Source organism: Eschrichtius robustus, chromosome 2 (assembly GCF_028021215.1).
Source record: "Eschrichtius robustus isolate mEscRob2 chromosome 2, mEscRob2.pri, whole genome shotgun sequence".
NCBI classification, from domain to species: Eukaryota; Metazoa; Chordata; class Mammalia; order Artiodactyla; family Eschrichtiidae; genus Eschrichtius; species Eschrichtius robustus.
Window position 1 is genome coordinate 64,126,443 of NC_090825.1, and position 12,917 is coordinate 64,139,359.

At 40.3% G+C, this 12,917-nt stretch overlaps 1 protein-coding gene across 5 annotated transcripts in view; it reads left to right on the top strand.

The window, feature by feature from the left end:
- The window catches only part of RASGRF2 (Ras protein specific guanine nucleotide releasing factor 2), a 229,668-nt gene extending 217,912 nt beyond the window's left edge, over positions 1-11,756 (top strand). For all 5 annotated transcript variants that reach the window (XM_068535591.1, XM_068535592.1, XM_068535593.1 and 2 more), the window contains 4 exons: positions 1,940-2,019; positions 3,404-3,521; positions 4,084-4,152; positions 7,326-11,756. In XM_068535591.1, the coding sequence (XP_068391692.1) occupies positions 1,940-2,019; positions 3,404-3,521; positions 4,084-4,152; positions 7,326-7,418 (360 nt within the window). In that variant the 3' untranslated portion in view covers positions 7,419-11,756. The remainder of the gene's footprint in view (positions 1-1,939; positions 2,020-3,403; positions 3,522-4,083; positions 4,153-7,325) is intronic.
- Positions 11,757-12,917: the final 1,161 nt, after the last annotated feature.

The following is a 12,917-nucleotide window of genomic DNA, read 5'->3' on the forward strand; positions in this document are numbered from 1 at the left end:
GGAGTATAATTGCTTTACAATAGTGTGTTAGTTTCTGCTTTATAACAAAGTGAATCAGTTATACATATACATATGTTCCCATATCTCTTCCCTCTTGCGTCTCCCTCCCTCCCACCCTCCCTATCCCACCCCTCTAGGTGGTCACAAAGCACCGAGCTGATCTCCCTGTGCTATGCGGCTGCTTCCCACTAGCTATCTATTTTACATTTGGTAGTGTATATATGTCCATGCCACTCTCTCACCCTGTCACATCTTAGCCTTCCCCCTCCCCATATCCCCAAGTCCATTCTCTAGTAGGTCTGTGTCTTTATTCCCATCTTGCCACTAGGTTCTTCATGACCTTTTTTTTTTTTTTTTTCCTTAGATTCCATATATATGTGTTAGCATACTGTATTTGTTTTTCTCTTTCTGACTTACTTCACTCTGTATGACAGACTCTAACTCCATCCACCTCACTACAAATACCTCCATTTCATTTCTTTTTATGGCTGAGTAATATTCCATTGTATATATGTGCCACATCTTCTTTATCCATTCATCCGATGATGGACACTTAGGTTGCTTCCATGTCCTGGCTATTGTAAATAGAGCTGCAATGAACATTGTGGTACATGACTCTTTTTGAATTATGGTTTTCTCTGGGTATATGCCCAGTAGGGGGATTGCTGGGTTGTATGGTAGTTCTATTTTTAGTTTTTTAAGGAACCTCCATACTGTTCTCCATAGTGGCTGTATCAATTTACATTCCCACCAACAGTGCAAGAGTGTTCCCTTTTCTCCACACCCTCTCCAGCATTTATTGTTTCTAGATTTTTTGATGATGGCCATTCTGACCGGTGTGAGATGATATCTCATTGTAGTTTTGATTTGCATTTCTCTAATGATTAATGATGTTGAGCATTCTTTCATGGTTGAGAGATTTTATGATGAACGGGTATTGGAATAGTATTTTTATTTTATTTATTTTTATTTTTTAATTTTTAAAATTTTTTAATTTTTTTAACATCTTTATTGGAGTATAATTGCTTTACAATGTTGTGTTAGTTTCTGCTGTATAACAAAGTTAATCAGCTATACATAAACATATATCCCCATATCTCCTCTCCCCTAAGTCTCCCTTCCACCCTCCCTATCCCACCCTCTGGGTGGTCACAAAGCACCGAGCTGATCTCCCTGTGCTATGTGGCTGCTTCCCACTAGCTATCTGTTTTACATTTGGTAGTGTATATATGTCCATGCCACTCTCTCACTTCATCCCAGCTTACCCTTCCCCCTCCCCATGTCCTCAAGTCCATTCTCTACGTCTGCGTCTTTATGGAATAGTATTTTTAAAGTGGGCTTCAAACAGCTATATCAGAATCCAAAAGCTGGACACCGACCCCTTGGTCATGGCTGGGTTTTGCCTCCCTCTAAGGCGGTGGTGGCCTCAGCCATTAGGCACTGGATACAAAGAGCATATTATCCTGTCACACACATGTCACATTTCATCAGAGTCGGTATTGGTCAGTCCATAGCCAAGCAACAGAATATGTGCTTTGATGACTTGGAAATTAACAGTCGAAAAGATTCATCATGAAAACTCCCTGACACAAGACCTCTCCTTTAAGATTCCCTATTCAGCATGTGCTTTTCAGTTCTTTAAGTTCCTAAGTTTCTTGTGCATTACAGTTTTTCTTTTCTACACATTTTCTCTCTTTTTGGCTCAATGATTAGTATAGTCACTTTTCTTCTCCACGTGTTCTTCCTCCTTCTTTTAAACATTAAATTTAAATATAATGCCCCCCTCTATACTTTGAAAGTCATATCACATCACAGTAGTCTGGCAAAGGTATCAGTAACTGCCACTGTAGAAGAGAACTGAGCATCTTTTGGTAACTTACCACCTTACCAAACCATAGGAATATTTTCATGACATATTAAGTTATTTGTTTCTTTCTAGACAAAAGCTCTAATGGACAAACTTCAGAAGACTATTTCATCTGAAGGAAGATTTAAAAATCTCAGAGAAACCCTTAAAAAGTATGTCTATCTTAATTATGTTTATATAATTTTTATAGTGTACAAATAGTCACTTACCTCCTACTTTGGTTTGAAAAGAAAAACAAATGGGAACAACTTCCATCATATAGGTGTTTTTCTGATTTCCCTTTTCATTTGGAATACTGTGGATACAGTAAGTAAATAGCTTATAGATATACTCATGGTATGCAGAGCTTTCCAAATAAGAAGAAAATATCACCATAGTAAATCAAACCACATAAAGAGTAAATCAAACTCTTTTACTATAAAGAGTTTCTTGACTTGGTATTTCTTAATCTAAACACAGTGATTTCCTGTGATTTTTTAATTTAAATATTCCAGTGCCTATTGATTATTGTTATGTATTTTTGACCTTTTATTGCTGGATCATTCTCTCTTTCTACTGACACGCACACACACACACACACACATGCACGCGTGCACAGAGATAGAGAGAGAGAGAGAGAGAATAAAATGTATTCTTCTGCAACTTGTTTTCTTATCATCTACTGCACATACTTGCCTTACTCTGGAAAATATTGTCCTGTGATGCCATGAAAGAAAGAAAGACTCATAGTAACAACAATGACAACAATAGTACAAGAACTAGTCACTGAATACTTGCTAAATGACAGACTCTATGTGAAGTGCTTGATGTGTCTAATTTAAGCCTCACAGCAAACTAAAGAGATAAGTTTTATTGTCTCCATTTTACAGACAGGAAACTGCGTTTCAGAGAGTTTGCCCTGCATCACTTAGTAAGTGGTCAAGCAGGGACTCAAACCCAGTTCACTCTGGATCAAAAGGCCATATTCTCAGCCTCTAGACTCCTTGAGAAAAACAAGTTCATCCCCCTTCCAAACAGCAAAGGTCTCACTTTAGCATGTAGTTGTGATATTAATTAAGTCTATACCTTCTAAAACATTTAAATACTAACTAAAACAGAAAACAAGTTTTACAAGCTCTAATTACATTGATTTTTTTCCCCACCCACTTCTTTAAGGTTGAATGTTTGCACTTTAATGAGGTGAGGGCATGGGGTTTTCCTACATGCTTTTACCCCTCAGAGAAGTGTGGCCAATGCAGATAAATACTGCAAGCAAGTCTCGCTAGCAAACGTTTGTATTTGTCTGTAAGACATCCTGTTGTTTGAAATACCATTGTCTCAAACACATAGTAAAGCATGGGCGGTAATTTTGTATCATATTCTATTGTGAGGCATATTTAAAACTCTGCATATCGTAAGTGTGCTTCTGAAAATGGAATTAAAAGACTTTATTCTTCAGGGTGGGAGCAGCACATTTGCTTCCTATTTATTTTAAATGGGGAGGTAAGTGGACACTGGTGGGAATGAGCATGACAACAGTACCTCTTGGTCTTGCAGCTGTAACCCCCCTGCTGTTCCTTATCTGGGGATGTACCTGACAGACCTGGCATTTATTGAAGAAGGAACACCAAACTTTACTGAGGAAGGCCTCGTCAATTTCTCCAAGATGAGAATGGTAGGTGAGAATTTCATACAATCAGGCTGTCTCAGGGACATCAGTGGCTTATAGAGAAGAGGCAACGTCATGGAAGTTCACTGCTTTTTACGCTCGAGGTGGAAGAGGTGGTGGACACCTGATGTTGGCTGATTCAGGAGATTTTCGCAGGCCCATTTCAGCTTGCAGTCTGGACAAAGAGGGTAGGGAATAAAGCTCCAGGGATGACTTTCTAGGACTGACCAGTGATAGATGCTGAGGCTTCTTGCTGGACAGCTGGGTTCTAAGCACCAAGTTAGAAGCAAGGAGCCCATGGACACTAGCACCCAGGGCTTGCCACTCCTGAACCTGAGGCCACCCCGTGACAGCTGTTTCCCTGATGGTGAATTCAGTATTTCCTTGCTGTTAACATTTTGTGTGGCTCATTAAAGGGCAAGAAAGCCCTGGGGCCTGGAGCATGATAGGACAGGGCTCCAGATACCTCACTGGAGGAAGGGACGGACTACTCTGGGATGGGCTCCCAGAAGAATGTGCTGCAGCACAGGGCAGTACTTAGGCTTTGCTTTTGTTGTTTCTCTGTCAGATATCACACATCATCAGAGAGATACGCCAGTTCCAGCAGACTTCCTATCGAATAGACCATCAGCCAAAGGTAATATTGTGTGGTTGTAAGAGAATTTAATGAAGAAAAAAGTGGAAATTAATTAATTGGAAACAGCAGTAGAGTAGATCAATAATACCAAAAGCTGACTCAAAGAAAAGACCAATAAAACAGACAAACCTTTGGTAACTCTGAGTAAGAAAACCAAGAAAGAAAGCAAAAAGAATATCAATTCACCATCAAATTCTATCTATTTTACATCCTGTATTTCTTGTGAAGCTGGAACCACCCCCACCACCACCACCCCTGGTCCAAACTACCAATATCTGTTACCTGGTCTACAGAATGCAAATCCATTCTACAAATTTACAGCCAGATAGAACTCTCTGAAACACACAGTGGAAGTTGTTTGCTTTATTGGCTTCCCTTTGCTCTTAGGATAAGGAAAGAAAAAAATCTTGATATGTCCAAAAAGTCTTGCATTGTGTGGTCCCTACTAATCTTTCAAGATTCATCTCACGTCTTATACCCCCTTCCTTTCTCCATCCCAAACATAACTGGTCTTTATTACCTCTTTCTTTCTTCTTTCTTTACTTTTGTTCCTACCTTCCTCCCTCCCTCCATCCCTCCCTCCCTTCTTTCCTTCTTTTCATTTTTTAATAGACGTTATTTTTTAGAATCATTTTAGCTTTATAGAAAAATTGAGAAGGTAAGACAGAAGATTCCCATATAACTCACAGCCAATTATCCCTATTAGTTCATGGAACCTGACATACTTATTATGAAACTCATAAGGAAGCTTTAATAGGCCAAAAAAAATAAGGACTTTTTGAAAAATAAGAAGAGTAAGGGAGAGCTTTCCCTACCAGATACAGACACTAAAACTGTAGTGAATAAAACAGAACTATATTGGCACAGGAATACAAACTCAATGGAGCAGGATAAAGCCCAGATGCAGATTTTGTCTATATGAAAATCTAATATGGGATAAAGGAGACGTTTAAAGAAAGCACCAGAAAGAAACTGACCATTGTGTAAATGGAATAGGAATTTTGGCTATCTTATACCATTCACAAAAATAAATTCCAGATGAATTCACTACTTAAATATAAAAAGAAATATTAAATTATTTAAATAAAATATAGGATAAAATTTCTTGACCTTTGGGTTTGAAAGACCCTAAACACAGAATGCAAAATCTGTAAAAGACAAGCTTGATAAAGTTTGCTGAATCAAAATCTAAAACTTCTATATGACAAAGGGCAATTGTTTAAAAAGTCAAAATACAAGCAGTAGACTAGGAGACAATATTTGTAACATGTAAAACAAAGAGACAGAGGAAAAGTGTTCCTATAAATCTATAAGAAAAGCATAAACAACTCAATAGGAAAATTGACAAAGCTATAAGCAGGTAACTCACAGAAGAAGAAACAAATAAATATTTGGAAAATGTTCAACTTCATTAATAAGAAAAAATGCAAATTATGAAGCATCATTATCAGCTATCAGAAAGACAAATTTTTAAAATATTGATAACAGCAAACATTAGTTAGGGTATGGGATAACAGGTGCTTTTATGTACTATAGGTACAACAATTTTGGAGGTCATTTTATGTTATCTTTTAAAATTAAAAATTGATATACCAAGTAACCGTAATTCTTATACACTGCTGGTGAGAGTAACACGGTACAACCTCTTTGGAAAACTGTGTCATTTGGAGGTTTCTTGAAATGTTAAATATGCATCTACCTTATGACCCAGGTATTTATCCAAGAGGGAAGTGAAAACATGCCCATTAAAAGTCTTGTATAAAATGTTTATAGCATTTCTTAATAATAGCCAAAAATTGGAAACAGCCCAGGTGTCCATAAATAGATGAATGGATAAACAAATTGTGGTACATCTATACAATGGACCCACTACTCAGCAGTGGAAGAGGACAAACCACTGAAACACACCACAATATAGATGAATCTCAAAACATTATGCTGAGTGAAAGAAGCCAGACACAAAAGAGTGCATACTGTGTGATTCCATTTACGTGAAGTTCTAGAGCAGACAGAACATGTGGTGATAGAAATCTGAGCAGTGATTGCTTCTGGCAGCAGGTTAATTGGGAAGCTGCATGAGGGAACTTTCTGGGGTGATGGAGTTATTCTCTAGCATGCTATATATGTAAGTTACATGGGTGTTTACATTTGTCAAAACTAATCAAGCTATTAATTTTACTTATGTCTGTTATATCTCAGTAAAAATAAAGAAATATTTTCATGGAGCTACCCCATGTTCCAACATGTTCATTTTCATATCCTTTCCTTTCATTTCATTTCCAGTGTCTAGAGGACCATTCACATGTGAGCACTAGGAAACATGCTAACAAGGACTTCACTGTAACTTTGTGTCATAGTGAAACATTGACAGCAACCAAACACCCATCGATATGAGATCATTAAATAAACTCTGATATGTCACACTGTTAATGGTGCACAGCAGTTAGAGCTCTTTGTACTGACATAGGGAGCTCTCCACGACTTCTAGTTTGACAAAAGCAGAATAAAATGTATCGTTTTGATACCACTTATAAGGGGAAAAAATGGTTTCTGTAAGTGCATGGTAATGTCTAGAAAGACACAGAAAAACGTCTGGGAGAATACAAGTCAACTGATAACAGTGGCAATTCTTTTTTTTTTTTTTTTTAATATTTATTTATTTATTTATTTATATTTATTTTTGGCTGTGTTGGGGCTTCGTTTCTGTGCGAGGGCTCTCTCTAGTTGCGGCAAGCGGGGGCCACTCTTCATCGTGGTGCGCGGGCCTCTCACTGTCGCGGCCTCTCTTGTTGCGGAGCACAGGCTCCAGACGCGCAGGCTCAGTAGTTGTGGCTCACAGGCCTAGTTGCTCCGCGGCATGTGGGATCTTCCCGGACCAGGGCTCGAACCCGTGTCCCCTGCATTGGCAGGCAGACTCTCAACCACTGCGCCACCAGGGAAGCCCAACAGTGGCAATTCTTGAGGGCAGTGCCTGGGGGTGGGAGCTGACAGAGGACTAGAGATGTGTGATTTTTTTTCTTTTTTACAGTAAGAATATATTCATAATTTTTTTAGTTACCTAAAGTATTTCAATGCTTAGGAGAAAATGTTGAATTGTGTCGGGTTCCATCCAGAAAATGTACGTACTGGTGTTGTGAAAAAACTCAAAGTGGGGATTCCCCTTTTTTCTCCAGGTCACTCAGTACTTGCTTGACAAAGCCCTCATCATAGATGAAGATACACTGTATGAGCTGTCTCTAAAAATTGAACCTCGGCTCCCTGCTTGACGATCCAGCCTTGCCCCAAGTCCGTGGAATTTTCGTGGAAAGCAGAAGGGACAGAACTGTGCATGCCACGCCTCCCACAGTGCAGGGAGGACAGGGGTGATGGAGACGAAGCCAGTCTCCTTTGTCCCCCGAAGATGATGGAACCAAACGGGAATTCTGTCTCCAGCCAGGGAAGCCCAGTTGGTTGGAGTCGAAGACAGATGCTTCAGACTTGGGTGGGAAGGTGAAGAGATTGATATTTGGTAAAGCTGAGGGCACATTTGCATGAGGGAATATAAGATGGGAGGTGCTGGTAGCCATTTTAATGAAGCAGGTAAGAAGGGGAATTTGAAACTCTGCTGCATGTTCTATTAGAACTCGGGGACGAGGGTCCATGGAAAAGACTTGTGATGTTTCGCTGGTACTTTACTGGCCCGGTGCACCTCCCAGTCCTCTCCTAGGGTTTAACTGCTTCTGTTACATTTCCTTTGTTACAGGCTTCCAGAAGAGCCGAGGCTGCCTCTGTAGGGATGGGCCGACACATAAGCAATTTCAGTCCTCAGCATGTGCATGGTTCTCAGTGCATCATAAATATTTATATTGGAGGAATGGCATGTTCTGAAACTGCTCTTTCAGTCTTTAGGCAACAGGACAGGAAAGACAGGTTGAAAGTCAAGTGGATTTGTACGTAACATTTCCATAATTAAAAACTCAGTAGCTGTGCCCCTGAGGAGCCCAGCCAGTGGCTCTCTCGAGGTGGGGGACTGGGGGGCTTCTTCCTGAGGCTGTGGAGACCAGGAAGCCAATGCCCTTGGAGAGACAGGTGCAGGCTTTGCAAAACGATGCCCACGCACCTCACCGACAAAACTGTGGAATACGACAAAAGGCCACAAAGTGCTACGGGGAAGAGTGGGTTTCAATGCTAAGTGAAAAGATACACTTAAAAATCATCTCTGCACCTTGCTGTGCTTGTTTTCTTCCCCCCCGCCGCCCCCCACCATTGGTAATGTGGGAATCTATTCTGATTTACACAAACCATTTTTAGCCTCACTATGAACGTTGATTGTATTTTTCTTTTTAAAGCTGTTTAGTGGGATTTTCTTTTTAAAACCCACCTTTCCGTGTGCTGTTGGTAGACGGTTCTTCCCCAGTCTTTAAATTTTGAGACATTTCTGAGTGAAAATATTGTAAGTATATGGGAAATGGACCCAACCACTCAACAGCCCTTGTGTCAGAAAACCAAATGCAGGGGTTAGTCCTCCTACCCTAGGCTGGGAAAGCAACCTTGCTTCTCCCAGGATTGTTGGTTGTTGAAGAAATAGGGCTATCTCATGTTTACCTCCCTCTTCTCTTCTCAGGGAGACCTCTGCTTTCAAAGAAGAGAAAAGATATAGAGTTATTGTTACCTGAGCCTATTGCATCTGGCAGGCATGAAGCATATTGATGCAGACAATGAAAAAAAATTGACCTGGCTGCTTTCTCTCTTTCTTTGCACTTTAATTATGTTGTTAGAGCTGACAGCTGACTAATAAATTCAACTTGCTGGCTCGTAAGACCCAGGGAACTGATAATGTCCCACAGAGGTGGAGAATGTACATTTTTCCTGCATGGTAAGGGCCATGTCTGTACATAACTATGTAGTGAAATATCAAGTAAGTAAAAGAAAATACTTATAATATTTGAAGACCATTCCAAAAATATTTTCAATAGCTCATATTAGCCAACAGGATAGCACTAAACCCAAGGAGGGTGACTTATGGATGCTTTATTTTTATTTTTTTTAAAAAAGTTGCTCGTTTTTTCTCTTTAATTTCAAATAAGGGGTTGATGCATCTTGATGCATGATAAGAAGCATGGATTGTTTGGATCCTAACAATGCATAACTTACAATTAGTTTCTCAATGTTCAGAAACAGAGTTTGAACTAATATATGTCAGTTGCACCAAGCACCTCAAAGTCTTGCAAAAGAATAAGAAAGTAAAGGTTAACTTTCTTGGTGCAAAAACATAGTTTTGAAGGTGAACTAAAACCAGGACAAATCAGTGAAAGGACCACACACATAGTAGTTTCAGGCAGAGCAACACGCAGAAAGGTTGATGCATCGGACTCTGCCCTTAGAGTCCCCAAAGTCTTCCAGAAGGGAGGGTGTGGTTCTGTGGGCACTGTCCCTGGAAGTTTGGACCCTTAATTCTCTGACCCAAATGTTCCAGAGGCAATGCAGCCATTCTTATTAGAGAAAAATAGGAACTAGAGGAATTTCCAAATACGTCTCCCCTTTTGGCATACAGGTTTTCCTCAACTAGTGACAAAGCTTTCAGGCCTATTTCCTGCAGGATGTTGGAAGCGCCCCCCAGTGGTCAACTTTGGGCGCTGTCAGTAGTCTATGCTGACCTTTGCATTCTATTGAGAGTCACACACCCCTCCTTCTGCTTCGTAGAGTCTGAAGCCTTGCTGGAGCTGCAAGAGAGAGAACTCCACCTCCAAGGGAGTTGCTTTTGATGACCTGCACTATTTTGGGGCCAGCTGGGAGAGAAAGTGCATTTTTCAATTTGGTCACACTTAAAATCCCCAAGAGCAATTTGTGGTTTCTTTTTGATTGTTTAAAGCACCCATCCTCTTCTGCCTTGCAAGCTTTGTGTGACTGTTGGAGCGTGCACCCCTGGCTGTGTCTGCTTATATTCTATTATATGAGACCCATTTCTGTGAGTAGATGGGAGGTCAGGCCCTAACAGCCAAGTAGGGAACACTTATATTCTTGCAAAATGAACCCAGAAAATCAGAAGTAAAATCCAGTTTCTTGCTTTCAGATGAATACCCACATTTTGTACTGTCAATGAAATTATCTTGGGGATTTTAGGGGATGCCTTTGGTTATTAACTAAGACATCCAGTTTTGCTACAGGGACAAATCTCTTACATAAGCCAATATATTATACAGATTCAGGCATGAAGTAGGATGTTGCCACTTTTCCTTAGTGTTTCTCTGAAGGAATTTAAGGAGGGAATTTTAAACAACTGTTGCAATATTTTCAACTGGCTTTCACACCAAGTCCCCATTACTGTTTGCTAAATTTCAGTACAGATACTGAATACCTTTGCAGAGAAAACTCCGTTATGTTCCAATTGGAGTGTGGGTGATGATGGACCCGCCCCTCTTTTTTTTTTTTCTCACAGTGCTATAACAGACAAGACCGTGGGTCAGCAATGATTGGGCCACTTTTAAATTCTTAACTAAAAAGAGTAATGCAATAGAGGGGTTGTTCCTAATAAAATTAACTTTTATTTTAAAATAAAGGATTTTATTTAGCTTTTCTTTTCAAAGTTTTATTTTATTCCCCCTGGATGGGAAAAAAAGAAAAAAAAAACCTTTCCCTTCACTTTATAAGATTTTTAAAAAACCAGCCTGTGAAGTTTATCATTTTTACTGCTGTTGAAATGGTATAAAAGATAACATATTATTTATGGCTAAAGGATAGAGCTAGGCTAATGTCCACAGCCAGAAGGAGTAAGTGAATAGGTTTCGTTTTCATTTCAGAAAGACAACAGATTGTAGCTTTAAATAATGACTTGATTACAGACACCACTGTGTGAATCCTGGTAATAAGACTTGAGTCAATGAAATCTAATCAGAGTGTCATTTCTCCATGTCTGTCAGTGACTTAAAATTAAGGCAGGGCAGAGCTAAAGTAGAAAACAACCATTTTGTTGTAGGTATAAACACATGAATGATTCAGAAAATTATTCATCTTGGCTACCACACCACATGACGTTAATATTGGGGTTGATTTGATTGTACTTGATCTCACTTGCTCAAGAAAAATAAGAGTTCATCAATAAATGATGTTGAACCACTGTCTTTGACACCACCGTTGATTTTTCCATGGAAAGGCAGTTGTGAAAGAGCACTGGACTGGGCATCCTAGCCCTGAGTCCTAGGCTCAGATCTACATCTAAAGCCTTAGGCCAGTGCTGAAACCTCTCTGATCCTCAGTTTCTTCATCTGTGAAATGGAGTTAATAGTGATTCCTGTGCTGCCTACCTCACAGGGCTGTCATGAGGACAAAATGGATTAGACTGTAAACTGTAAAGTGCTGTCCAAATGTGAGGTAACTTGATTACCATCCTCATCTCTCTTTTGCAGAGGATTTAAGTGTATTTCTTTGTGATTTGTATGTGTGTGTGATGGACAAACCCACGTGTTACTTTGAGAAGTATATCATTTGTGTCCAGTTGCTTTGCAAATCTACGGACATTTGTGACTCCGCCAGAGGGGTTTGTGCTGTGGCCTAACACTTGCCGGGTGAGGTGTGGGTTATGCCTGTATGCAAATTAAACTTTGCCTTTCTCGAATTCTCCAAAATCGCCTTAGTCTCTTCATTTGATTCTTTTAGCATTTTTCTATCTTGTCTCTTTCGTCACAATGGGCTCCTTCAGATATTCTTTTGTTATACTTCTGAAGTTTGGTGGGGGAAAAGGTTTAGAGGAAGCCATGCTGCAGGTACTAAAATATTAGAGAATTTGGAGGACCTCAAAAAAATATTAAGGGTCATCTAGTTCCACTGTCTCTCCAGGGCTTACGTCTTTCCTGTGCCATCGTCAGCCCAGGTTTGACCACCTCCAGGCACAGAACTCATTACTGTCCAAACAGCTCTGTTCACCTAATGGCAGCTCACAAACAGGCTGTGGAGAGAAAAGGTGCTGAGGTGGAGGCCTGGCCCAGCCGTCACTGGCTCCAACCCTGGATGAGCCCCCGAGCCATCTAGAATTACTGCAATAGTTACGTGGAATAATACATATGAAAATACTTAAACTTTTGTCAAGTAGATGAAGTTGTCCTAACATTTAGAGCTGAAGGAAACATGACACAGCTGTTGAGCACGAGAGAGAACTGAGGAAAGGGAGAATGTAGGTCCCTTCTGTCCCATTGGTTTCCTTTTCCATTTCTGAAATGAGCAATCAGCCTGGTGGGGATTCAGGAACCCAGGTTCCTTTCCTCTTGTTACTTGGTCATTCCTTATGGCATCGCCCTTGCCTACTGGTCAAATCTGGGTCCTGCTAAATCCAGGCTCCAGCTGGATTCGGGAACAGAAAAGAGAATAAGCCCACGACAGGAGATCTCCTTTAGAGCAAGTGATAGGGCATTTACACACTTCACTTCTGTTCCTGTCCCTATGGCAAGAGCCAGCCACATGGCCACCCTGGCCACTAGGTGTGGAAAGAGCCTCCACCCTTTGCAGGGAGTTGGCAATGATAAGAAAGGAGTACATGTCATATGACAGAGATCACATCTGAAGGATTTTCAGAAATCTGGAATTTCTGTTGAGTCACCTGTGGAGGCTGCCATCCCATCACACCACATTTATCGTTAAGTGTAAGGATGACTAGGCCCCCAAAAGAAGATACCACACCCCTTTTCTCAATAAGATCCCAACTTCTCTTCTGACCTTACTTACTAACTTATGTAAAATTACACTGTAAAAGATGAGGGGTTGAGGTAAGGTGTGGGAGGTGGGGGGGGAGG